Raw genomic sequence first — 25,854 nt, 5'->3', positions numbered from 1 at the left:
TGGGCCACATCCTTCTGGCTTTTCTCTTCTGGTTTCATCTTATGCTTTAAAAGATTCACAGGTTATATTGGGTTTGCCTCAATAATCCAGAACAATCTTCATATATATATACATACATATACATATATATACATATATATACATTTGTGTATATATGTACATATATATGATGATTGTTCTCTCTCTCTTTCTCTCTTTCTCTGTATTATATATAAATATATATATATATATATTATATATATAATCACTGGAGATAAAAAATTAGAATATGGCATCAATATATATATACATATATTTATTTATCTCCAGCGATATGACACTTTAGCATGGACTTTTCAAGTACTGGCACTAAGACTATCCACACACTTGTAGATAATTCCTTCACACTGAGTGTGGAATGGAGCTAGCAGATGGAAAGCAACAGAGGTTATGAGATATCATGTGCAAGATCAAGCCACAAAAAGACAGACTGCAGTTCTTGTCTTGGGAACGTTCTCTCATTCTGTCTTTTGTTTTTGTTTGTTTGGTTTTGTTTTTGTAAGGTTGGGTCTCACTCTAGTTTAGGCTGACCTGGAATTCACTCTGTAGTCACAGGGTGGTTTTGAACTCACGGTGATCCTCCTACCTCTGCCTCCCAAGTGCTGGGATTAAAGGCGTGCGCCACCACGCCCAGCTACTCATTCTTTCTTGATCCACCCAGCACCATGCATTGAGGCAGGGATGAAATTTGTGAAGCCAACTTTCTAGACTTGGAAACCACTGAATGAATGAGTCTGGAAGCAGATTTACCCTGAATTGAACTCTGTGTTCACCTCTAGATGTGACTAGACCCTGAGTGTGAAATTTCCAAATAAGCTATTCCTAGATTCTTTGACCTACAGAAACTGTGAGGTAAGGTTTGGGGCTTTAATTTGCTAGATTGTGGAACAATTCACTATGCAGAAATTGATAATAAGTATCTATTATAACAGTGACTCTCTTACTAATATTTTCAAAAACTAGGCACACTTTATTCCTCATCATTTGTACAAAGAGGTCTACAACCACAAGCTTCTAGTATTTCTCATTATGGACAATATAGACATAGTTGTTAAAAATATATAACATGGGAGCTGGAGGGATGGCTTAGCAGTTAAGGTACTTGCTTGCAAAGCCAAAGACCCAGGTTCGGCTCCCCAGGACTCACGTTAGCCAGATGCACAAGGGGACACATGCGTTTGGAGTTCGTCTGCAGTGGCTAGAGGCCCTGGCACACCCATTCTCTCTTTCTCTCTTTCTCTGTCAAATAAATTAAATATATATATATATATATATGTATATATATATATATATATATATATACACATACATATACATATACACACATCTATATCTATATATATATTTGGAGAAGTGGTTCAATAGTTTGAGCACTTGCTTGCAAAGTTTACCCCCTGGGTTTAATTCCCCAGGACCCACATAAAGCCAGATGCACAGAGTGATACATGCATCTGGAGTTTGTTTGCAGGCAAGGGGCCCTGGTGTGTCCTCTCTGTCTCTCCATCTCTCTGTGTGTCTGCTTACAGGTATAGGTATATATATATATGTATATATATATTGCATGGATATACTTTGTTATAGAACCCTTGTGTTCTGCTTTGCGAACCACATTTTCTTTCTTTTTTGTTCATTTTTATTTATTTATTTGAAAGCAACACAGAGAGAGAGAAAGAGACAAGTAGAGAGAGAGAAAGAGAGAGAACAGGCACGCCAAGGCCTCCAGCCACTGCAAACGAACTCCAGCCCGTGCACCCCCTTGTGCATCTGGCTAATGTGGGACCTGGGGAACCAAGCCTCGAACCAGGGTCCTTAGGCTTCACAGGCAAGCGCTTAACCGCTAAGCCATCTTTCTAGCCCTGAACCACATTTTCAAAATAAAGAGAGGAAGTAAGAACACAGATGAAAGAATTATATGTTACTTGGATGACAAAAAGAAAAAAAAAAAGCCTAACATTGATTGCACAGTGAGGGAAAACTAAATGTATGCTTCTTTGTTAGCAATGATAGCAGAATTTCTCAATGTGGCACAGAAACCATTGATTGTAAAATCACCCGTAGTGCTCGGGTAAATTGTAAACCTCTGTGCCTCCCGAGATGAGATCTGTTGGGAGGAAGTGAACTTGTCTGGAGCTTGGATGTTGTGGTAAGGACGCACAATCTGTGATCAAGTCTCACCTCCTCAGACAGGGTTTTTATTTTTTATTTTTATTTTTTTCTGAGGTAGGGTCTCACTGTAGTTCAGGCTGACCTGGAATTCCCTCTGTAGTCTCAGGATGGGCTCCAACTCACAGCGATCCTCCTACCTCTGCCTCCCAAGTGCTGGGATTAAAGACATGTGCCACTGCGCAGTATTAATTTTTTTGTTTGGTTTTTAAAATTTATTTTATTTGAGAGTGACAGAGAGAGAGAGAGAGAGAGAGAGAGAGAGAGGGAGAGAATGGGCGCGCCAGGGCCTCCAGCCACTGCAGATGAACTCCAGACATGTGCGCCCCCTTGTGCATCTGGCTAACGTGGGTCCTGGGGAATCGAGCCTCGAACCGGGGTCCTTAGGCTTCACAGGCAAGCGCTTAACCGCTAAGCCAGCTCTCCAGCCCACAGGCAGTTTTATTACAATAGAATACCTGCCAGTTAGAGCTAGTATTTATTTATTTATTTATTTACTTATTTATTTAAGAGAGACAGTATGGGCACACCAGGGCCTCCTGCCATTGATAAAAAAAAAAATAGAAGTGTCACTTTGTGCATCTACCTTATATGGGTACAATGAATTGAATCTGGGCCTGTGAGGTTTACAAGCAAGTGTGTTTCTATTTTATTTTTGATTTGTCACTCTAGCCTAGGCTGACCTCGAACACACTCTACAGTCCCAAGCTGGCCTGGAACTCACAGCAATCCTCCCAACTCGGCTTCCTGAATGCCAATTAAGGATTAAGGATTAATGGCCTGCACCACCGTCCCCAGCCAAACAAGCACTTTTAACCACTGAGCAAGCTCCTCGGCCTCAATTTTAGGGTTCTTACCCACATATCACTTGACTGTGCACATCTTTCCAAGCTACCTCTCACCCCAATGTTTTATTATTATTGTTGTTTATTTCTTTTGGCTAATGGATGGGCCTGTTGCTTTACTTCTGCTGTTCTTCCTGGTATGGGGGACTGGATCTAGGATCTTGTAAGGCAGACAATTGGCCACTGAGCACTGAGCTACACATACAGACATGTTTCTACTGGCCATATTGTACTTTTTCTAAATCTTAATTTTTGTTGTTCATTTTTATTTATTTACGAGTGACAGAGAGAGAGAAAGAGGCAGATAAAGAATGGGTGTGCCAGGAGCGAACAAACACCAGACACGTGGGCCCCCTTGTGCATCTGGCTAACATGGGACCTGGGGAATCGAGCCTCAAACCGGGGTCCTTAGGCTTCACAGGCAAGCGCTTAACCGCTAAGCCATCTCTCCAGCCCTAAATCTTATTTTTATTCATTTATTTGAGAGAGAGAAAGAGGCAGAGAGAGGGAGAGAATGGGTGTGCCAGGGCCTCCAGCGACTGCAATTGAACTCCAGATGTGTGTTCCCTTGTGTATCTGGCTTACATGGGTCCTGGGGAATCAAACCTGGGTCCTTTGGCTTTTCAGGCAGGTGCCTTAACTGCTAAACGATCTCACCAGCCCCCAGATTGTACTATTTTTTTAATTTATTTTTTTTTTTATTTATTTGAGAGAGAGATACAGAAATAGGCAGGGCGAGAGAGAGAGAGAGAAAGAGAGAATGGGTTTGCCAGGGCCTCCAGCCACTACAAACGAACTCCAGATGTGTGCACTCCCCTGTGCATCTGGCTTACATGGGTCCTGGGGAGTCCAACCTGAGTCCTTTGGCTAAGCCATCTCTCCAGCCCCTGTACTTTTTAATATAAGTAGTGTAGCTTAGCTAAATAATGCTCTAATCATACTTTGAGTGTCTGTGTGTGTGCATGTGCATGTGTGTGTGTGTGTTTGTATATATGTGTGTATGCATGTTACATGCACATCTTGTGCACACGCAATGTCCCATGGTCTTGCCTAGCAGCCAGAGGAGAGCATTGGGCACCCCCTCCACCAGTTTTCCCTTACTTTTCTTGATTCCAGGACTTACCTCTCCCAATCGCCAGCTATTCCCCAATCTCTGCTCCCCAAAGAACTGACGGCACAGTTGTGGCCCAGCTGTTTACATGGAGACTTGAACCTGGGTCATCTCAGACCTCCGTGCTTGACTAGGAAGCTCAAGTGGACAGCAGATGCATCTCTCCAGCCCGAAGTGTTTCTGAGTTCATGGTATGCATTGCCAAAGTGCTTCCCAAGAGCACGATGCCAATTTACAGAGTCACTGGAACTGTATAAAGTTTTCTGTTTCCTCACATCCTTGCCAGCATTGCAGAATGTTTCCGTGGCATTCATTTTTCATGAGATGATGAAGTACTTAAAAGAATTCGCTTTTTGCATCATCACAACCACAGAACACTATTTTCCTTGAAAACATGTTCACTTGAGGACACCTTTTACCAGCCTGTTTAAAAACAAAAAACAAAAAAACCCAACCAAACAACAACAACAAAAATTCCTGGAATTTGACATCAAATGAAATTGAGAGATCAAACCTCACTCAAACCAGTCAATTAATAAATTTTGTTTGTGTCAAAATCACATTGGGCTGAAGAGATGACTCAGTGGTTAAGGTATTTATTTGTGTGCAGAGCCTAATGATCTGGGTTTAACCACCCAGTCCCCATGTAAAGCCAGATGCACAAAGTTGTGTATGCGCCTGAAGTTCATTTGTAGTGGCAAGAATCCCTGGCATGCCCATTCTCTCCTTCCCTTCCTCCCTCCCTCCCTCCCTCCCTCCCTCCCTCCCTCCCTCCCTCCCTCCCTCCCTCTCTCTCTCTCTCTCTCTCTCTCTCTCTCTCTCTCTCACTTGCTCTTGTTCTTTATCTTTCTCTGCTTGCAAACAAATAAATAATTTTTTTAAAATCACTTTGAATAGATAAAGGTCAAGAATCCCTTTGAATAGAAAAGCACACAAGGAACAAAGGTATACTGAATGAACTCATAGTAGACCCACTGAAGAAAAACAATTTCCAGTGCATCGCAATGGGGTGTTGGAAGACATCAGGCCCCTTTCCACCCCCAGGGGGAAAATGCATTTAAGGGCTGCAGAGATGGCTTAGCTGTGAAGCCTAAGGTCTCCAGTTCGAGGCTCAATTCCCCAGGACCCACGTTAGCCAGATGCACAAGGGGGCGCATGTGTCTGGAGTTCCTTTGCAGTGGCTGGAGGCCCTGGCGTGCCCATTCTCTCTCTCTCTCTCTCTCTCTCTCTCTCTCTCTCTCTCTCTCTCTGCCTCTTTCTCTCTGTGTCGCTCTCAAATAAATAAATAAAAACAAACAAAAATTATTTAAAATAATGCATTTAAAACTCCTGGGAAGTCCCTTCAAAGACAGGAACCAAAAGAAATCAACACTAACTAACGTGAGTTGGAGGTCAGACAATAGTTGTCAATAATATTATTGTCATCAGACCTACCAATTGCCGGTGCTGAGACATAGGTATGAGAGACCACAGAACATAGTAGGTAAGTTTTGTTGTTGAAGAAAACTGGACACGGAGTTATGCTTCCATTGCACAGTGAGCGTCAGCACTCGCTTGGACATGACTGGTTTTGAATGTTACCTTTTCAGGCTAGAATCGGACGTCTCTCATCTTTATTTCCGTATATAAAACAGTGTGAAAATGAAATGATCACAGAGCTCAAGGTGATGCTTATGAATTAGGCATATTTACACGTGTATTACTTGCATTAAGTGTAGACAAGTCACCAAGGTGACATGTGTTCCCAGTTGCCACCAGCAGAGGGCAGAGAAAGAATTCATGTGATATTTTTTCTGTGTCAATTCTAATCAGGAAGTCTCTAGGGTTATAAGAGTGCTTCATATAACTACCAGGTAATAATCCTGAAATCTTGAAAGGGGCTCTAATAGAACTAAAAATAGAAGAAAAAGAAGAAGAAAGAGATGAATAATTATCTAAATATTATTACAGCATGAAATGAATGATACAATTAATATTTAATACTCAACTAAATAAATGTTATTGAACCAGGAAATTGTGGCAGTGAGGGGAAAGATAAAACAATCATGAGAGTTTTTAGAACTTGGGAGAGAACAGAAATATTCTGAAAACTGTTCTAAAATATGTTACAGGCAGAAAGAGAATGAAGAGGTGGAAAGATTACAAAATTCATACAGGTTTCTCTTTTAAACATATTTTTTAAAATTTAAATTTTTTTTATTTGAGAGAGAAAGGCAGAGAAAGAGAAAGAGAGAGAACAAGTGTGCCAGGGCCTCCAGCCACTGCAAATGAACTCCAGACGCGTGCACCACCTTGTGCATCTGGCTCTCGCGGGTCCTGGGGAATTGAACCTGAGTCCTTTGGCTTCGCAGGTAAGTGCCTTAACTGCTAAGTCTTCTCTCCAGATCAGGTTTATCTTTTAAGCAGTACAAATGGCAAGATGTTTTCCACAAACAAAGGTTTAGAAAGACTATGCTAGAGTAACGGAGATAATCAAAGCAATTCTTTAACTACAGTGGACCCCGAGTTATTGAAGGTTGCCCAGGGAATAACACATGCCAAAGAAGAAAAAGCAGACATTTCCAACTTCTTGTCAGTCTCACCAAGTGGTGACCACTTGACACTGACGTACACATTTCCTCCAGAAAGGCAGAGTTTGTAAGACTTATCAATTCAGCATTGAATTATAGATCTCTTTCAGAAGCATCAGCCCGGTCATTGGGAAAAACAGCTTGTAACCAACTTGCTATTGAAGAGGCTTGCTTTAATGGTGTTTGGCACGTAAACTGACCCTATGCAAAGGGTGATTTACTCTTTTAAGTACATTTTTGTTCTGTTTTATTTTCCAAGGTAGGGTCTCGCTCTAGCCTAGGCTGACATGTAATTCATTCATTCATTCCCTCTCTCTCTCTCTGCTTTCAAGTACAATAAATTAACTAAATAAATATAACGTGGGCTGGAGAGATGGCTTACCCATTAAGGCACTTGCCTGCAAAGCCTAAGGACCCATGTTCGACTCTCCAGATCCCACATTAGCCATACGCCCTAAGGTGAGACAAGCGCAAGGTTGCACATGCCCACTAGGTGGCGCAAGCCTCCAGAGTTCGATTTCAGTGGCTGAGGCCCTGACGCGCCAATTCTCTCTCTTTGTCTCTCTCTCTCTCTCTAAAAAAATAAATAATAATAAAAATAAATAAATGCAACAAAAATTTCAGAAGTGGGACAAGCTTCAAGACTATCTTTAAGAGAGGGTCCTGTGGTTAAGAGTCAGAGATGGGGGGGCGCTAGCCACACCCTTCCTTGAACTGTCCTCTCCTTGTTTTGCTGACCATCCATCCCTTATTCATCCAAAGAGAATTATTCTGCTCTCAGAGGTACCTTCCAGGGTGTTCAGAATCCAACCTCAAAACCCCAGAGCACACTCTGAAGCCTTCCCCTCAGGTGACTCCCGTAGACCGTCCACTGCTGCGGCTTGCCCACTGTGCCGAGTCCAGGGGAACAGATACCATCCAAACACCTCCTTAGCTTCGCCCAGCCTGTCCGTGACTCTGACTGGGTGTGGTGGTTTGAATGACACTGCCCATGGCTTTGACACTTTATACTTTTATGATTAAGCTTTCTGTTTCATCTTCAGCAGGTGGAGGAGGGTGTCACATGAGTCCATCCTTCCCGGAGTCAGCTCACGCTGTCTGTATTCCTTCCTTCCTTCCTTCCTTCCTTCCTTCCTTCCTTCCTTCCTTCCTTCCTTCCTTCCTTCCTTCCTTCCTTCCTTCCTTCCTTCCTTCCTCCCTCCCTCCCTCCCTCCCTCCCTCCCTCCCTCCCTCCCTCCCTCCCTCCCTCCCTTCCTCCCTCCCTCTTTCTATCTCTCTCTCTCTCTTTTTTTTTTTTTTTGGTTTTTCGAGGTAGGGTCTCACTCTGGCTCAGGCTGACCTGGAATTCACTATGTAGTTTCAGGGTGGCCTCGAACTCTCTGCGATCCTCCCACCTCTGCCTCCCGAGTGCTGGGATTAAAGGCGTGCGCCACCACGCCCGGCTCTATCAATCTTTTTCTCTTTCTCTTGTTCTTTCTCCCTCCCTCCTCTCTCTCTCTCTCTTTCTTTCTTTCTTCTATGGATGTATGATGAAATGAGCCAGATTCTTCCACCACGATGAAGCTTCCCCTGGAATCTTTTAAGCCTGAAATAAGCCTTTTTCCTCCCATAAGCTGTTTCTGGCAGGTGTTTGTCCCAGCAAGGAGAAGGCAGTAATTGCAACACTGATGTAACCTCAGAGCAAATGCAAGACCTAAGTGTTATCTGAGAAAGAGACACCATAACCACCCTGCACCCAGACACTCCTTGACCCAGGAAAGTTCTGCTCCAGTGTTCCCCAACAACACTGTCGTTCGTACGGCCTCCTGTGCCGCTTTCCCTCCCAAGAAACACTTTTGCTTGCTCTTCTGCTGTGTCAGTCTGTATATATATATATATTTTAATTTATTTACTTATTTTGAGAAAGAGAGAGAATGGATGCGCCAGGGCCTTCAGCTGCTGCTAAAGAACTCCGCTCTTATGCGCCCCCTTGTGGCACATGCGTGGCATTGCATGCTTGCGTCACCTTGCAGCTGGCTTTCCTGGAGATCCGAACATGCATTCTTAGGCTTAGTAGGCAAGTGCCTTAACGGCTAAACCATTCTTCAGCCCCTGTACAGTCTTCCACTGACAAAAGCAAGGACCTAGGCAGTTCCCAATCAACCTCCCCCCAAATAATTTCAGGAATGGCTTAACCATGTCAGTCAACCCCAGGATCTTCTGAGCTGCGGATCTCAATCCATCCATAAATAAACAGCTGAATGGTAAGCCTTGATCCCAACCATCAGAAGACTTCTCCTTATAGCTCTGATTGGACTTGATCACATAGACCCCCATGAATCCGCCCTAGGGCCCCAGAGTTAGCTTGAACTAAACTCTGGATGAACAGGTGGCAAGGATATCTCCACCCTCACCATATGCCCTCTCCAGCTCTCCCTCAGTCTCCTGCTTGAGCAATGGCCATTTCCCTTCCTCCCTTCTCAAAAGGTTGCTGAGCTTTTAAACTCCAGTCTTGTGGCTCTTGAGCCCAGGAGCTCAGACACGCTTTGGCCTCTCCTCAGGCAAACCTAATGGAATCTCAGAGCATGAGCAAAGGTGTTCCGGGTTTGCCCAGAATTATAAAAATTTAGGGATGGAGGAGCTGAAAGATGGCTTAATGGTTAAGGTGCTTGCCTGGGAAGCCTAAGGACCCAGGTTCAATTCCTCAGGACCCACGTAAGCCAGATGCACAAGGTGGCACATGCATCTGGAATTCATCAGCAGCTGCTGGAGGCCCTGGCACACCCATTCTCTCTATCAGCGTCTTTCTCTCTCTAATAAATAATATTTTAAAAGTTAGGGATGGAGCCAAATCTCCTGACTCCTTGATTAATGTTCCTTCCACCATGGGCTTCACTCTTTATCCAGTGCGACTCTGCATATGTAGAAACGATGTGACTAATTAAGCTTAATTTTTGACCAATTAACTTTTCTTTGTATATATGATAGAACTATGATATATATATATATATATATATATATATATATATATATATATATATATATGTATGTATGTTAGAACTATGGCCAGTACTTTAAATGCAACCCTCTCCTAGGGAAAGCTCATGTTTTACCTCTTTACTGTCTGACACTATCACCTGTATCTACTGCTTTGCAGTCAAACATCACTCAGGTTATTTTTAACTTTTATTTATTTATTTGAGAGTGACAGAGTGAGAAAGAGGCAGATAGAAAGAGAGAGAGAGAATTGGCGCGCCAGGGCCTCCAGCCACTGCAAACGAACTCCAGACTTGCGTGCACCCCTTGTGCATCTGGCTAACGTGGGTCCTGGGAAATCGAGCCTCGAAGCAGTGTCCTTAGGCATCACAGGCAAGCGCTTAACCACTAAGCCATCTCTCCAGCCCTTCACTCAGTTTTAAAAGTGTTGGTGGGAAGGGGAAATGGCACTGCAGTTAAGGCTCTTGCCTGTGAAGCCAAAGGACCCAGGGTTGAATCCCCAGGTGCAAGCCAGATGCATCAAATAGTGACGCATGTGTCTGGGGTTCATTTGCAGTGGCTGGGGCCCTGTTACACCATTCATTCATTCATTCATTCATTCTCTCTCTCTCTCTCTCTCTCTCAAATAAACAAATAAAAATAAAATATTCTTGTAAAATGTGTTTGTTCCTAGACATTTTTAAATGGATCCTAGGGGCACTCAAATGTAAGCCCTGTGGAACAAAAGAAGGAAGTCAAATATTCCTTAGGCTGCCAACTCCTCTGCGTATGTAGAGGGGAAAGGGGAGAATTTTTAAATTTCAGTTTTATTCTGAAATCGAAGAGGAGTTTAAAAAGTCCAAGGTCAACAACAGTCTGCCCATGACATCCTACATTTTTTAACGTGTTTACTCTGATTCCTGCTTGTTATCACCCCTAAAGCATGCAGTTAGCGTTAAGTGAAAATGTTGCAAAATAAGTTGGCTCAGTTCTTCTGAACGAGGTGGAAAGCGCTGGGCTGATTAACGAAGAGTAATAGGCACGATATGGAAATGGACTGTGGCCAGGATGGAGCTATTCCCTCCATCTAGAATCAAACATGGAGCCAAGAACCCCTCTGTGGGCATAGACTGGGCTGTAAAAGGAATTAAAAAAAAAAAAAAAGAAAAAACCCTACCTCTCATGCAGGCTTGCCCAAACTGAGGTGGGAGAAAGTAGCATGCTTAAGTAAAAAGCCTACTAAATATTTAATACTCCGAGTTTATGAAGCCATTTCTATCTTTATAGCTTTCATGGTTTCCTGCCTTTCATCTTTCTTGCTTTCCTCTATAAAGGCGCCCTCCCTGCCTCCCACCGCTAGCTCTTTCCCTGAATCCGCCTCTTCGTCCCAAACTGCTTCACAGCAGCCCCCTTGACCTTCCTCGGCTGCGCTGAGCACCGCTCTCCAGTCAACTCCCCAGCTCAGGGGTTCATCTGACTTTGAACACTTCACTCTGCCCGCACAAGGTCCTAGAGTCACCCAACCTTGAATCTAGGACTTCCAGAAGCCCACTTCTTCCTATCCCTTCTACCCCTATCTCCTCACTGCTATTTCTTTTTTTTCTAAAAAAAAAAAAAAATTTATTTATTTGAGAAAGGGAGGGGCAGATAGAGAGAGAGAGACAATGGGTGTGCCAGGGCCTGCAGCCACTGCAAGTGAACTCCAGACGCATGCGCCACCTTGTGCATCTGGCTTACGTGGGTCCTGGGGAATCGAACTGGGATCCTTAGGCTTCGCAGGAAAATGCCTTAACTGCTAAGCCATTTCACCAGCCCCTCACTCCTATTTCTAATGTCTGTTGGTGTGTGTTGGGGGGGGGGGGTCTGAGTTGTAGAAAGCAAACTGTGGGCCTGGTTATCTTATACCCAGTGCCCAGATTTTTAATCATGGGGAAGTTATTCAATCTTTCTGCCAATTACTTTTCTTTTTGTCTGAAAACAGAGAGAGAGAGAGAAAGAGAGAGAGAGAGAGAGATGGTGGTTGTACTGCCTGAATGTTTGTTATGAAGATTAAATTAGACACTGAGAGAAGAATAAAGGTGGCACTTAGTAAGTGTAACCATCTTGTATGCAGGGATATATATATATATATCCCTGCTTCTAGCTGAAGTCGGCACCTGAATTCTTCAATTTAACTTTTATGCCTCCCAAAGAATAACCCTTGGATTCAACTCTGCTGCAACTTAAACAGGCTGAATAAATGCAGCCCCCACTTTGGCCCCATCACAGACGCACGGTCTGCGCTTCCAGATGTGGAGCCCCCTTTGGGCATTTGGCAATGCCAGCTCGACTAGGTCACAGCCTGTCCTTCCCTTGCCTGCAGCTACCTCTCTTTCTCTCTTCCTCCTCCTCTCCTGCGCGGTTCTCGACTGGACTCTGAACCCTTTCGAGCAAATGACGGTGGAGATAATGATGACGACGTTGAAGAACAAATACGCCGTCCATGTACAGCTCTCAGTCCCAAACATTTTGACACACATGCACCAGATGTCTTTGAAAGAAATGACATTGGGGGCTCAGAGGTTGAGGTGCTTGTCTGCAAAGCCTACGGACCCAGGTTCAATTCCCCAGAGCCCACATAAAGCCAGATGCACAAAGTTACCCATGTATCTGGAGCCTGGTTGTAGTGGCTATAGGCCCTGGTGACCCATTCTGTCTCTCTCTCTCCTTGCAAATACATACATACATATATACCTATATATACATACATACATACATGCATACATACATACATGCATACATACTTATACACACACACACACATATATATATGTATATATATGGAAAAATATATGTATGTATGTATATATATAAATATATAGGTTTTTTGAGGTAGGGTCTCACTCTAGCCCAAGCTGACCTGGAATTCACTATGGAGTCTCAGGGTGGCCTTGAACTCACGGCAATCCTCCAACCTCTGCCTCCCAAGTGCTGGGATGAAAGGCGTGCGCCACCACTCCTGGCCCGCAAAAAAATATTTTTTAAATGACATTTTGAATGTATCTGAAGTAGCTAGATGCCCCTCTTGGGATCCATCTCCCTCACAACGTACCTGGAAGAACCCACTGTCTTAAATTTAGGTTGTGACTCCTGTGCATCTTAAAATATTATCCATCAAAACAAAGCAAATCAGGCACACTCTCCTGTTGCTGTGGTCCATCTGTTGTTGGCCAGCAGGTTGATGTCCACCCTCTGCTCTTGCCATCATTTTCCCCTACCATCGTGGAGCTTCCCCTCAAGTCTGTAAGCCAAAATGACCCCTTTATTTTTCCTAAAAGCTGCTCTTGGTTGGGTGATTTCTGCCAGCAATGCGAACCCGGACAGCTACAGTAAAGTGGTACCGAGGAGTGGGATTGCTGGTAGATGTCTAACCGTGTGTCTTTGACCTTTTGGAGCTGATTTTCAAGAGGAACGTAGAAGGATTTGAAACCTTGGCCTAAGAGATGCCTTGTAGTGCTGTAAGTACAGCTTGATGGACTATTCTGGTCAGAGTTGAAAGACCTGAATGCAGTAAGAACTATGGACTGTGAGGTTTGGCTTATGAGGGTGAGAAAGAGCTTTGCCTGGACTGGGCTTGAAGCAGTTTGTGTGAGAAGGTCTCTGTTATTCGTGTCCTGGGAAGTCAGGTTCACATTGCTGGTAGAAATCATCCAACCAAGAGTAGCTTGTGGGAAAAAAGAGATTTATTTTGGCTTATAGGCTCAAGGGGAAGCTCCATGATGACAGGGGAAAAAAATGATGGCATGAGCAGAGGGTGGATATCACCCCTGAACCACATAAGGTAGACAATAGCAACAGGAGTGTATCTTTATGTACAAAAGTCCCATTTTCCCTGAAATATAAAAACTAACAGATGAAGTTGTGGAGCTAGTAGCAATATGTGACTTTCAATTTCAGTGCATACAACCAGTTGGTTCATCTTCTAAATATGTAATTTTGGTGCTTTGCATCAGGTGTTCCTCAAAAACTTGTGGGTTCTGAACGCTAGGGTCTCCAGCTGATGGCAATTTGGGAATTGGAGGCTCCTGGAGGAGGCGTGTAGTTGGGGGCGGGCTTATGGGTGTTTTAGCCAGCCGGCTTCCCCTTGTCAGTGTTTGGCATGTTCTTCTGCTGCTATTGTCTCCTTGGTGACGTCCAGCATCTGCTCATGCCTCGTTTTCCCTTGCCATCATGGCTCACCTTCAAATATGTAAGCCAAAACAAGTCCCTTCTTCCCACAAGCTGCTTTTGGTCAGGTGCTTTGTGCCAGAAAAGTAAAAGTAAGTGACTGAAACATGTCTACACCAGAGAAACGCGAGGAGGGCTGGAGAGATGACTCAGCAGTTGAGGTGCCTGCCTGCAGAGCCTGGAGAGATGATTCAGCAGTTGAGGTGTCTGCCTGCAGAGCCTGGTGACCCAGGTCCGAGTCCCCAGGACCCACGTTATACTTAGATGCACAAAAGTAGTGCATGCGTCTGCAGTTCATTTCCAGTGGCTGGAGTCCCTCATGCACCCATTCTTTCTGTCTCTGTTTCTGTCTCTTTCTCTCCTCTCTCTCTGCTTATAAGCAAAGAAAGAGAAAGAAAGGAAGGAAGAAAGAAAGAAAGAAAGAAAGAAAGAAAGAAAGAAAGAAAGAAAGAAAGAAAGACAAATTCCATGTAAATAGCTGATTCCACACTCACGAAACTGCCAAAGCTCCAGAGGAGACTCTGTCTCAAGAAAACATAGATGAGCCGGGCGTGGTGGCGCACGTCTTTAATCCCAGCACTTGGGAGGCAGAGGTAGGAGGATTGCCGTGAGTGCAAGGCCAGCCTGACACTACACAGTGAATTCCAGGTCAGCGTGGGCCAGAGTGAGAGCCTAACTCGAAGAACCAAAAAAAAGAAAAAAAACAGACATAGACAAGCAATCAAGGGGAACACCTGAAGCTCTCCTTTGCACTCTGTATGTACACAGCACTATTTACACACACACACATGCATGCACACTCACACACACATATACACACAGACACACCGCATCACACCTACCATCCACACATGCAAATGCAGCAAGTACAATAAAATAAAAATAATGTTTAAGACCTTGTCTAGGGTTGGAGAGAGAGCTCAGCGGTTAAGCGCTTGCCTGTGAAGCCTAAGGACCCCGGTTCGAGGCTCGATTCCCCAGGTCCCACGTTAGCCAGATGCACAAGGGGGCGCATGCATCTGGAGTTCGTTTGCAGTGACTGGAGGCCCTGACATGTCCATTCTCTCTCTCTCTCTCTCCCTCTTTCTCTGTCTGTCTCTCTCAAATAAATAAATAAAAAATTAAAAACCTTGTCTGTTCTTCAAGGGCCAGCTGAAATTCCACCTCCATCCTGCAGCTGCCTAACCCAAAGCTGCCGCCAGCAGTCCGTTCCTGCCGCATTCCCACCGCTCATCTCGGGATCATTCATTCGACAGCTGAGACCGTCTATCCCTTTTGGCTTTACCACACATGAGGCTGCCCTGCCTCTCCCAAAGACAAGAGCTGTGTCCTTCTATGGCAGGTTATATTTGCGACCTGGATAATGCCCGTCAACATATTCATTCCCCGGATTTCCTTTCTTGAGTTCTCTATTTCTGTTAAGGACACCAACATTCTTTTTAGCCACATGTCTTGAAGCCTCTGGCATTGTGTGTTTTTGTTTTTTTTTTTTAATTTTTTTTTTGTTCACTTTTTATTTATTTATTTGAGAGCGACAGACACAGAGAGAAAGACAGATAGAGGGAGAGAGAGAGAATGGGCGCGCCAGGGCTTCCAGCCTCTGCAAACGAACTCCAGACGCGTGCGCCCCCTTGTGCATCTGGCTAACGTGGGACCTGGGGAACCGAGCCTCGAACCGGGGTCCATAGGCTTCATAGGCGAGCGCTTAACCGCTAAGCCATTTCTCCAGCCCTGTTTTTTTTTTTCTTTCTCTGATCCTTCTTCTGCTAATTTTTCTTTTTCTTTCTTTCTTTCTTTCTTTCTTCCTTTCTTTCTTTCTTTCTACCTTCCTTCCTTTCTTCCTCCCTCCCTCCCTCCCTTTCTTTCCTTCTTTCTTTCTTTCTTTCTTTCTTTCTTTCTTTCTTTCTTTCTTTCTTCCTTCCTTCCTCCCTCCCTTCCTTTCCTTCTTTCTTTCTTTCTTTCTTTCTTTCTTTCTTTCTTTCTTTCTTTCTTTCCTTCTTTCTTTCTTCCTTCCTTCCTTCCTCCCTCCCTCCCTTCCTTTCCTTCTTCCTTCCTTCCTTCCTTCCTTCCTTCCTTCCTTCCTTCCTTCCTTCCTTCCTTCCTTCCTTTCTCTCTCTCTCTCTCTCTCTCTCTCTCTCTCTCTCTCTTTCTTTCTTTCTGGGGCAAGCCCAACAAACTAACTTTTTATGCAAGAAAGAGAGAGAGGAACAGAGACACACAGAGAGAGCGAATTGGCACCTCAGGGGCCCAGTCACTGCAATCAAACTCCAGACACATGCACCCCTTTGTGTGCATGTGTGACCTTGTGCACATGTGTGTCAATTTGTGTGTCTGGCTTATGTGGGACCTGGAGAGTTACATGGGTTCTTAGGTTTCACAGGCAAGTGCCTGGACTGCCAAGCCATCTCTCTTGCCATTTCTCTAGCCCTGCTGCTAAGTTTTCACTCGTGATGGACTTGCCGTATCTGTGGTTACTGCCTGTGAACCCATAGCTTTTCCACATAGCCATCCTTCTTTCCTGCACACATACCCACTCCCTTCGTGGCTTCTGTGGTCTAGAGCATAGTCCTGTTCAACCTGTTGACATTACAATAAGAAGTTGCCATCTACAAAGCTCCTGCTGATGAACTACACAAATGTACTTACAAAAAATTGCAAAAGAAAAAATAAATCTCTTAGTGTGGGCTGGAGAGATGGTTTAATGGTTAAGAGGTTTGCCTGCAGAACTTAAGGACCCAGGTTTGATTCCCCAGAACCCACACAAGGCAAGATGCACAGAGTGGCGCATGCATCTGGGGTATCTTTGCAATGGCTTGTGACCTTGTCAATTCTCTCTCTCTCTCTCTTTGTTCTTTCTCTCAAATCAATTAATTTTTTTTAAATTTCATAATGTTTTAAGTAAGTTTACAATTTTTTAAACTGCATTCATAGCTATTCTTGGCCGTATGTGGCTCCATAGACCCGTTAGTCATGGGAAGAACTTGTCCAGTTAGGTCCTATGGCTATGTCACTTGAACTACTGCAACGAGCCTGCCCTCACAGGGCGACGCATGCTCCTTAGATGTGTCTCCTAGAAGCCTGGCACAGTGGCTCATGCCTTTAATCCCAGCCCTTGGGAGGCAGAGCTAGGAGGATCGCTGTTGTGAGTTCAATGCCACCCTGAGACTACATAGTGAATTCCAGGTCAGCCTGAGCTAGTGAGACCCTACCTCAAAAACACAACAACAAAAAAAATAGTGTTTCCTGGGATGGAGAGATGGCTCAGAGTCTTTCCTTGTACAATGGTCTGGAAAGATGGCTTAGTGGTTAAGGCGCTTGCCTGCAAAGCCAAAGGACCCAGGTTCAATTCCCCAGGACCCACATAAGCCAGATACACAAGGTGGTGCACACATCTGGAGTTCATTTGCAGTGGCTGGAAGCCCTGGCATGCCCATTCTCTCTCTATGTATCTGTCTGTCTCTTTCGCACTCAAATAAATAAAACCAAGTTGTTCTTTTTAAAGACTACTTCCTGTACCAGCATGGGGGCCTGAGGATGCCTCAGAGGTCATTCCCGTCCCAGTTCCCAGGACCCACGTAAGCAACTCAGTGTGACTCCTTAAGGGAGTACAGACCTGGGAAATCGCTGGAGTTCTTGCAAAAGAAAAGAAAAGAAAAGAAAAGAAAAGAAAAGAAAAGAAAAGAAAAGAAAAGAAAAGAAAAGCAAGTTCTGGGATTAGAGACTTGGGCTCAAGGAAGAATGGGAGGAAGAGCAACTGGGCAGAAAACAGGGTGCTCTGCAGTTGGCACTGCCCAAAAGTGCACAGGGCATCTCATGGGCATCAACATGTACATATGCCACACATTCCACACACACCACACCACACATTCCACACACACACACACACATGCAACCACACACACCACACCACACACACCACACCACACACACCACACCACACACCACACACACCAGACACACACACACACCACACACACACACACATGCACACGCACGCACACACAGAGTTTCCTATGCCCAACACCAATACACTCATACAGCGTTGTTGACCCATGCCATACACAGGCGGATTTCTCCTCTGTACTGCTTATCTGAATTACAAATGCTTCCTGATTTAATACCTGTTGATTAATTATTACCTTCCCCAGTTCGGCCAGTGGCTTGTCCAGGGCCGGGTCATTGCATCCTGTCCTCAGCTTGTGTCACCAACACCACACACAGTTCCAGACACATAGAAAGTCCTCGGTACACTTCTTCAGCGAGGGAATGAAGGGATGAATTTCATTCAGTTCCTCACTGGGAAGATGAGGAGACAGTTTAGGGAGGACAGGGGATCGTGAGCCCTGCCCGTGGCATGATTAGGGAGCACAGGGACACGTGATTCCCATTCCAGTGCACTTCTCGCTGAATTTCATTTTTCATTACTTTTTAACGTTTTTTACATTTTATTTATTTGCATAGAGAAAAACAGAAAGAAAGAGGGGGATAGACACACAGAGTGAGGCAGACAGATACACAGGAGACAGAGAGAGAGAATGGGCTCTCCATAGCCTCCAGACACTGCATACCCAGATGCATGTGCCAGTTTGCGCATCTCGCTTTACATGGGTGCTGGGGAATCGAACCTCCTCCTCCCCCCCCACCGCGCCCTGGGTGAGTTAGGCTTTGCAGGCAAGCTCCTTAACTGCTAAGCCATTTCTCCAGCCCATCTTGTCTTACTTTAGTAAAACTGGACATGAACAAGGCAAAGTCAGGGAGCTGACAATGTATGTGTAACAAAGGTGACGGTGGGGGAAAACGTACATATGGGGAGAAGGAGGGAAAAAAAAATCCAGCATTGTGCGCCAAATTGTTTTGTTTTTTGTTTTTCCGAGGCAGGGTCTCACTCTGGTCCAGGCTAACCTGGAATTCACTATGTAGTCTCAGGGTGGCCTCGAACTCATGGTAATCCTCCTCCCTCTGCCTCCCGAGTGCTGGGATCAAAGGTGTGCACCACCATGCCCAGCTTTGTGCACCAAAATGAAATGAAGAAAAGAACAGAATGTTACATGAAGGCAGCTTCCATGGACTCTTAATAAAAAGACCGAGCCAGGAGGGACACTGTTCTAACCCATAATTTTGGAGTTCCATGTATCTCTTCTTTATTTTTTTACGTTTTTTTTGTTTATTTTTATTTATTTATTTGAGAGTGACAGACAGAGAGAGAAAGAGGGAGAGAGAGAGAGAGAGAGAGAGAGAGAGAGAGAGAGGAAAGAATGGGTGCACTAGGGCCTCCAGCCACTGCAAACAAACTCCAGATACATGCGCTCTCTTGTGGATCTGGCTAACGTGGGTCCTGGGGAATCGAGCCTTGAACCAGGGTCCTTTGGCTTCACAGACAAGCGCTTAACCACTAAGCCATTTCTCCAGCCCTGTGTCTCTTATTAAAGGGCACCCAGCACTTGTGACTAGCCTTCATCAGAATGTTGGGCAATGTCCCCTTGCCCTTTCACCTCTGCCTGTCTGTCTTTCTCCACCTTGACCTGGCTTTATAAAGCTGACCTGCAAGGACAGAATTGTGGGAAGAAAGACAGAGCAGGGCTGTCATCTGCCCAGCTCCCCTGCTGCTAGGCCACAAGTTGGAAGTGGCTGCCAGGCTCTTGTCGAAGTCACGGCTCTTGTACCTACCGGCCCCACCACATGTCGCTAACGATGCCCTCTCCTTTCAGACCCGGGAACGGTAAACACTTCTTAGGTGTTGCTCTTGGACAACCTTCCCTTTCCCGGCTGCCTTCTGTCCCCTATTTACACTTACGTCCGCACTGGCTCAGAGACTGGATGGGAAAATGTGGGAGATTGCATTCTCATCACAAAGTTCCTTCTTGGGATTCTAAGCCCATCAGCCCTTTACACATAGGACCAGAGCAATTTCAGACTTCACTGGGAAGCTGTTTCCTTTGCTTCCAACACTTAAGATTGTTTCTATGTAACTTTAAATAATTTTCCTTATTTATTTATTTATTTGACAAAGGAAGAGGGAGAGAGAGAGAGAGAGAGAGAGAGAATGGGCGCGCCAGGGCCTCCAGTCACTGCAAATGGACTCCAGACATGTGCGCCCCCTTGTGCATCTGCCTAACGTGGGTCCTGGAATCAAACCAGGGTCCTTTGGCTTTGCAAATGCCTTCCCAACTGAGTCATCCATCCCTCCAGCCCTGTTCCTATGTAACTTTAAAGAAAATAATAAAACAGGGGTGGAGTGATGGGATGGATCAGTGGTGAAGTGTGACCTCCTGTGCAAATATGAAGGCATCAGAGGGGTCTTAGACTGCCCAAGTTTGATTCTTTGCAACCCGGATAAACAGCTAGCACGGCCATGCATGTTTATATACAGAGTCCTGTGAGGGCCAGAGACTGGGTACGCTACTGGGCCTCACAAAGAGCAAGATCCAGAGTTAGTAAGAGTCTCGCCCAAGGAGGGGAAAACAGATGGATGAGTGATTGAGGGATGCCTGGTGTACTTTTCTGACAGGCAAAGCACACAGGGAACCTCATTAGTACACACACGTGTACACACACACACACCACCCTATCATATATACCATGCACACGCATGAAAATATCGTAAGTCTATGCAGACTTGGAAACTGGGAGCTGGTAAGGCCATTGTGGTCTGCAGGCAGCCGCGGGCCCAAAGGTCTGCTCCATCTATATTGACCCTGCCCTTTCCCTGCCTGTGAGGGCCTGCGGGAAAAGCCCTCAGTGGAAGTTAACTACGAACAATTGCGCAGACAGAACTCTCCGTAAACCAAAGCAAAGGCCTTGCTGGTTCCCTAAGGTGGCTGGGTGAGACTCAGGCTCTTAAAGAGGAGAAAACTTGTGTGGAAGTAACATGTCAATGATGGTGAGGCAGTCTGACACCTTCCATTGCACACACACACACACACCAGAGAAGAATACATATGGACCATGTGCGCGTAGCAGAGGAGTACACCTTGATGTCTTATTTTTATTTTGTTCATTTTTATTTATTTAGTTGAGATAGACAGAGAGAGAAAGAGGCAGGTAGAGAGAGGGAGAATGGGGGCACCAGGGTCTCCAGCCACTGCCAATGAACTCCCGACGCATGCGCCCCCTTGTGCATCTGGCTAACATGGGTCCTGGGGAATGGAGCCTCGAACCTGGGTCCTTGGGCTTCACAGGCAAGCGCTTAACCGCTAAGCCAATTCTCCAGCCCCCGATGTCTTATTTTTGTTCAAACAAAGTGCTGGGAGGCTGGACAAGCCCATGTAGAGGCAGATTTCATTTTCACTGCTGGTTGCTTTACTGTGGACTCCAAGGCCTGGAGTCCATCTCCTGTAGAATCAGAGCTTAATAAAGCCTCCGTATTGGGAAAGCAGAGTACATCGTGGGCAACACACTACGCCACTACAGCAACCGACACCTGCTAATCATTACTGCATATGTCTTTTCCCTGTACTTGCTCTCACAAACCACCAGATTTAATATTCCAGCTAGTAGGAGGCATCATACTCATCTGGTTAAATTCCTCCATTTTATAGATAAGGAAACTGGAATGTAGAAATGCTAAGTGCCTGCTCAGGTCAGACAGCTGCTGCAAAGCTGAGCCAGATTGCAAGCTTGATTATTTTGTTTTGGCTCCCAAACCAACGTACTTTCAAACCTCAGGAATCCAATGCTCCAAGTTATAGGAGTGTGTGTGTGGGGGGGGGGGGCAGTGGTTTGAGGTCCAACGATTTATTTGAGAGAACTCTCAAAAACCTAAAGATTCGATGCATGTTCAGAAACCCTGACTGGGAGGAGGATTCTAGAAAGAAGAGCATGCTCTTTACATTTTTGATGCAGGGGAACTGAAAAATAGAAAGTGGACGCATGTTTTTGTGACACCACGGGAACCAAATCTGGCCTGAAACTTTGGGGAGCTGCTTTGTGAAGAGAGGCATCCGTTGACAGGAAACACCCTTACTACAAGTTGGTTTAAAACGTTGATTCAAGAGGAAATGTCGGGGCTCTTTGCAGCATTGGCGGAGCGCCGGGTGATTGAGCTTGGGTGCTGGTTCACGTACTTCGAATACAGATGCTCTTTCGGTCCTGTTTCCTCACAACCCCGGGTGATCTTGAAGCACCAGGGAGCTTCATTTCCTCCTACGTGCTACGCACGGCTCGCTTGGGTCGTTGTTGGGGCAATTCATACACTTAGGGTGTGGCTTGCAATGAGGGTGGCACATGACCTCATCATGCATCAGCATCCACAACTGCATGTTCTCAACACAAGGACCGGAACCGACGTCTGAGAGCCACGCTGTGTGCCTGCTGTGGAAAGGACCCATTTCAAGTGGCAGAGCTGGAAATCCAAGCAGGGTGCTCTTAAAAGCCAGCAGAGGGAGATATCTGGTCAGCCTGGGTTTGCTATTGAGCCCCAGAAAGATACATAGCTTTAAATCTGCTTTTTTTTTTTTTTACCCCCCCCCCCCCCCGGAGAAGGATTGCTGTAGAGAAGGTGGCTAGGATCACTCTCTGAACTGTCTTTTCTTCAACTCAAGTGGCTTGATGCTGAAGATCTTCACAGCGGGCAGGACGGAGTCATGATGGGTATTACTGAAAACGATCACACTGACACTATCCCAGAGTGTACATCCCTACCCATACCTGGCAGGCGACAGATAACGCAGGTAGGTAGATGTCAGACGATAGACAAGTGAGAATTGATAAAGCTTATAATCATGGTTGCTCCTTGACAGCTAAAAAAAAAAAAAAAAAAAAATTTAAAAAAAAATTAAAAAAAATAACCTAAGCAACAACAACAATGAAAAGGCGTTTGAAAGATTGGAGATATGTGCGGGGCTCCCACCATGCATTTTGGCTTTTTGGAAGGTGCCATCTAGAGATGTAGGGCCCAGGGCTGGAGCCAGGAGAGCAAGCCTCACCAAATGGCACAGCCTGCGGCCATTTCATGTCATTTCAGGCAAATGTGTGTGACTTCTCCAGGGTGAGGCCACAGTGGCGGCCAGCGTCACTCTAGCTCCCTCAATTGTATGTCGCAGCTCAGCCGTTCTCAGCTTCGACCTCTGGCTCCGTAATGCCCTTCCACCCCTCACCAAACCCAAAGTATTGACAAAGAGCTGGGCACCATTGTCTGCTCCTCAGGTGGGTCGCAGGACCTCACTGGCTCTCCCAGAAGTGTTTAATTTTTTTTTTTTTTTTTTTTTTTTGTTTTTTCAAAATTGGTTCTCGCTCTAGCCCAAACTGACCTGGAATTCACTATGGAGTCTCAGGGTGACCTCGAACTCACAGCGATCCTCCTACCTCTGCCTCCCGAGCGCTGGGATTAAAGGCGTGTGCCACCATGCCCAGTTTATTCCTCTGCTCCTTAAAGTGCTCTCAGCTTTCCCTTTCTCCCTCTTTCCCACCCCTAACCCAATGCTGGCTCGATAGGATGCCTGGCATTCTTTGGGCACTGGGCATAGAAGTGCAAAGGAAACCTCTCAACCTGCTTTGTCCCCGTTTCTACTGGGGAAGCCGAGGGAAAACTGGGCTGTCCTCCTGGGCAGGGCCGATAGCTTGGGAGGTGCGTCAGGTGGGCACTTGGGCCCTTTTGGCCTGCGCCACCCCATCCAGGGTTGTCCCAGAAACCGGAGTTCCCTAGATATTTGTTCCTTCTTTGCCCTCTCCTCTGCCCACTCCTGCTTGCCCTTGAGGGCGACAGTCTGTGTCTGCAGGAGAGCTCCGGCTCCATGCCCCCCTCAGCTCCTTGCTCAAACTTCCCTCCCTCCACTTACACCCCCTCCCCCACTGCCACCCCATTTTCTTCTTCTCTCCCAGCTGCTCTTCTTGACTCCTTTGGGGGCCCCCCCAGTGCTCTCCAGGAATCCCTCCTCCAGGCATCCTCATCAAAGCTGTGTCCTGACCCTTCCTTCCTCTGAGGACCGCGATGGCCCCTCTGTTGAGTCGCTCGGCATCAGGCAGATTAAGGACAAAGACATCTGCTGGGCAGCACAGTTGCCCCCCCCCCCCCGCCCCCACCGTTCAGTTGCAAGATCCAGGAAGCTGCCATCTCTGACGTGACAGTAAGTGACCTTGAACTACCCAAGAATAATGCTGCCTCTCTTCAAACGCTATTTTTTTTATTATTATTTTTTATTTTATTTTGTTTGGCTACCAAAATTCCCCCAGGGGAGCTGTTGCGTCAAGGATGGACACGATCAAACTCACATCACTCCTCTGTGGAGAGGGGAGATTTCAGCCTGTGTTTTATGTGGTTAGGGAGGTTTTTCTTTCCTTTCCTTTTCTTTTTTTTTTTAATAAAGATGATTGTTTTTTTTTGGGGGGGGTGAAGGTTAACACCATTGTTCTTGATGGACACCCTGGCACCAGAGACAGAGAGTTTGGGAAGGGGGGCAGGGAGGAAAGGGGGGAGGGAGGGAGGGAGGGAGGCAGGGGAGCAAGCTCTCTGGCCACCCGCTGTGTGTCCCTGCCCTGTGTGTTCTCAATGGTGAATGTCATCCTACCATCAGGAGCAGGGACAAGGTGGCACCGTGCCCTTTAAATATAGTTATGGCCAGACATGATAGCACAAGCCTTTTAATCCCAGCACTTGTGAGACACACGTAGGAGAATCACTGTGAGTTCAAGGCCAGCCTGGAACTACAGAGTGAGTTCCAGGTCAGTTTGGGCTAGAGTGAGACCCTACCTCGGAAAAAAAAGAGAGAGAGAGAGAACACAATAAGGATGCAAATGCAGTTATGAAATCAAGTTTTGGAGCTCAGGAACAGTTGATGAACTCTAACCTTTGGGTTTTGTCTCTTTGAAACAATTAAAATAGAATGAGAAGGATAAATTATAAATCATTACATTTATAGGAGGGGCTTATGAATCAAGGGAGGGGAATGAAATGGGATTATACATCCATGTGGAGACAGGACCGGGGATCCCATGTAGGAAGATAGGTATGGGAATGGAGGGAAAATGTACAGGGGTTTCCCAGGGAGAGCTCTCAAAAGGGACTAAGGGCTGGAGAGATGGTTTACCAGTTAAGGCACTTGACTCCAAACCAAAGGACCCAGGTTCTCCCACGACTCCACGAAAGCCAGATGTATCTGGAGTTCATTTGCAGTAGCTGGAGGCTCTGGCATGCCCATTCTTTCTCTATCTGCTGCTTTCTCTTTCTCTCTCAAATAAATAAATGAAAATAAAATATTAAAATACGGGAACTAGGGCTTTAACAGAAAGCTGAAAAACAGTAATAAAACAAACAAATATACAAAATACCTTTTCCCCTTTGGAGACCTCCGTCTACTGGAATGAGGGAAAGCTTTCTTGGAGCAGGAACCCTGAAGTGAGGCAAAATGAACAAGAAAAGCCTTGCCCACCTGGTGAGCCCCTCTTATTACTTGTTGGGGGAGCTTTGCCCTCAGGCTCAGGTGAGCTTGAGAGAGATCTGATTGGTTTGGGTTCAGGGCGATGGCTCAGAAAGAGACCAGCACCCCTGAATAGAGGGGCTCCTAGTGAGGGATGAGACCGGATCAGACGCTGAACCCCAGTTCTGCTGAAGCGGGCGGGGTGGCATCTCTGTGGGTTCCCTCTTTGGACCCTCCCCTAGCCCCAAGCCGACTGCCTGTCAAAAGAACTCCCGGCTCCTATTTCTCCCTCAGATAGTTCTTTCCTCCTGGCCCGTCTTTCTATCAGCCTTTAGCTTCCACTGGGCTAGTGGAGTTTCTTTCTCTCCATCCATTCTCACCTTCCTCTCCCACACCTGGAGCTTCCGCAGCCCCAAGGGGACGCAGTGGCCCGAGGACAGCGGCATGAACACTGCAGGAGGAAGGAGTGGCCACCAGATGGCGATGTACTAAACACTCTCTTGTTTTTGTAAGTCAATGAAAAGCCCAAGGGGTCACTTGGTGGCCACCAGATATTTTTCATTTCCTACAGGCATCAATTCAATGCTTTGCTCACACACGTCTATATTTAC

General features: G+C 45.8%; 1 protein-coding gene across 1 annotated transcript in view; it reads left to right on the top strand.

The window, feature by feature from the left end:
• The window catches only part of Rab3c (RAB3C, member RAS oncogene family), a 262,926-nt gene extending 258,673 nt beyond the window's left edge, over window positions 1–4,253 (top strand). Inside the window, exon 5 of the mRNA XM_045139064.1 lies at window positions 4,164–4,253. Coding sequence (XP_044994999.1) covers window positions 4,164–4,219 — 56 coding nt within the window. The 3' untranslated portion in view covers window positions 4,220–4,253. The remainder of the gene's footprint in view (window positions 1–4,163) is intronic.
• Window positions 4,254–25,854: the final 21,601 nt, after the last annotated feature.

The sequence above is a fragment of the Jaculus jaculus genome, chromosome 20 (genome assembly GCF_020740685.1).
Source record: "Jaculus jaculus isolate mJacJac1 chromosome 20, mJacJac1.mat.Y.cur, whole genome shotgun sequence".
Taxonomy (NCBI): domain Eukaryota; kingdom Metazoa; phylum Chordata; class Mammalia; order Rodentia; family Dipodidae; genus Jaculus; species Jaculus jaculus.
Note: the sequence above shows the minus strand (reverse complement) of the source record. Positions and strands in the feature narration are given on the sequence as shown.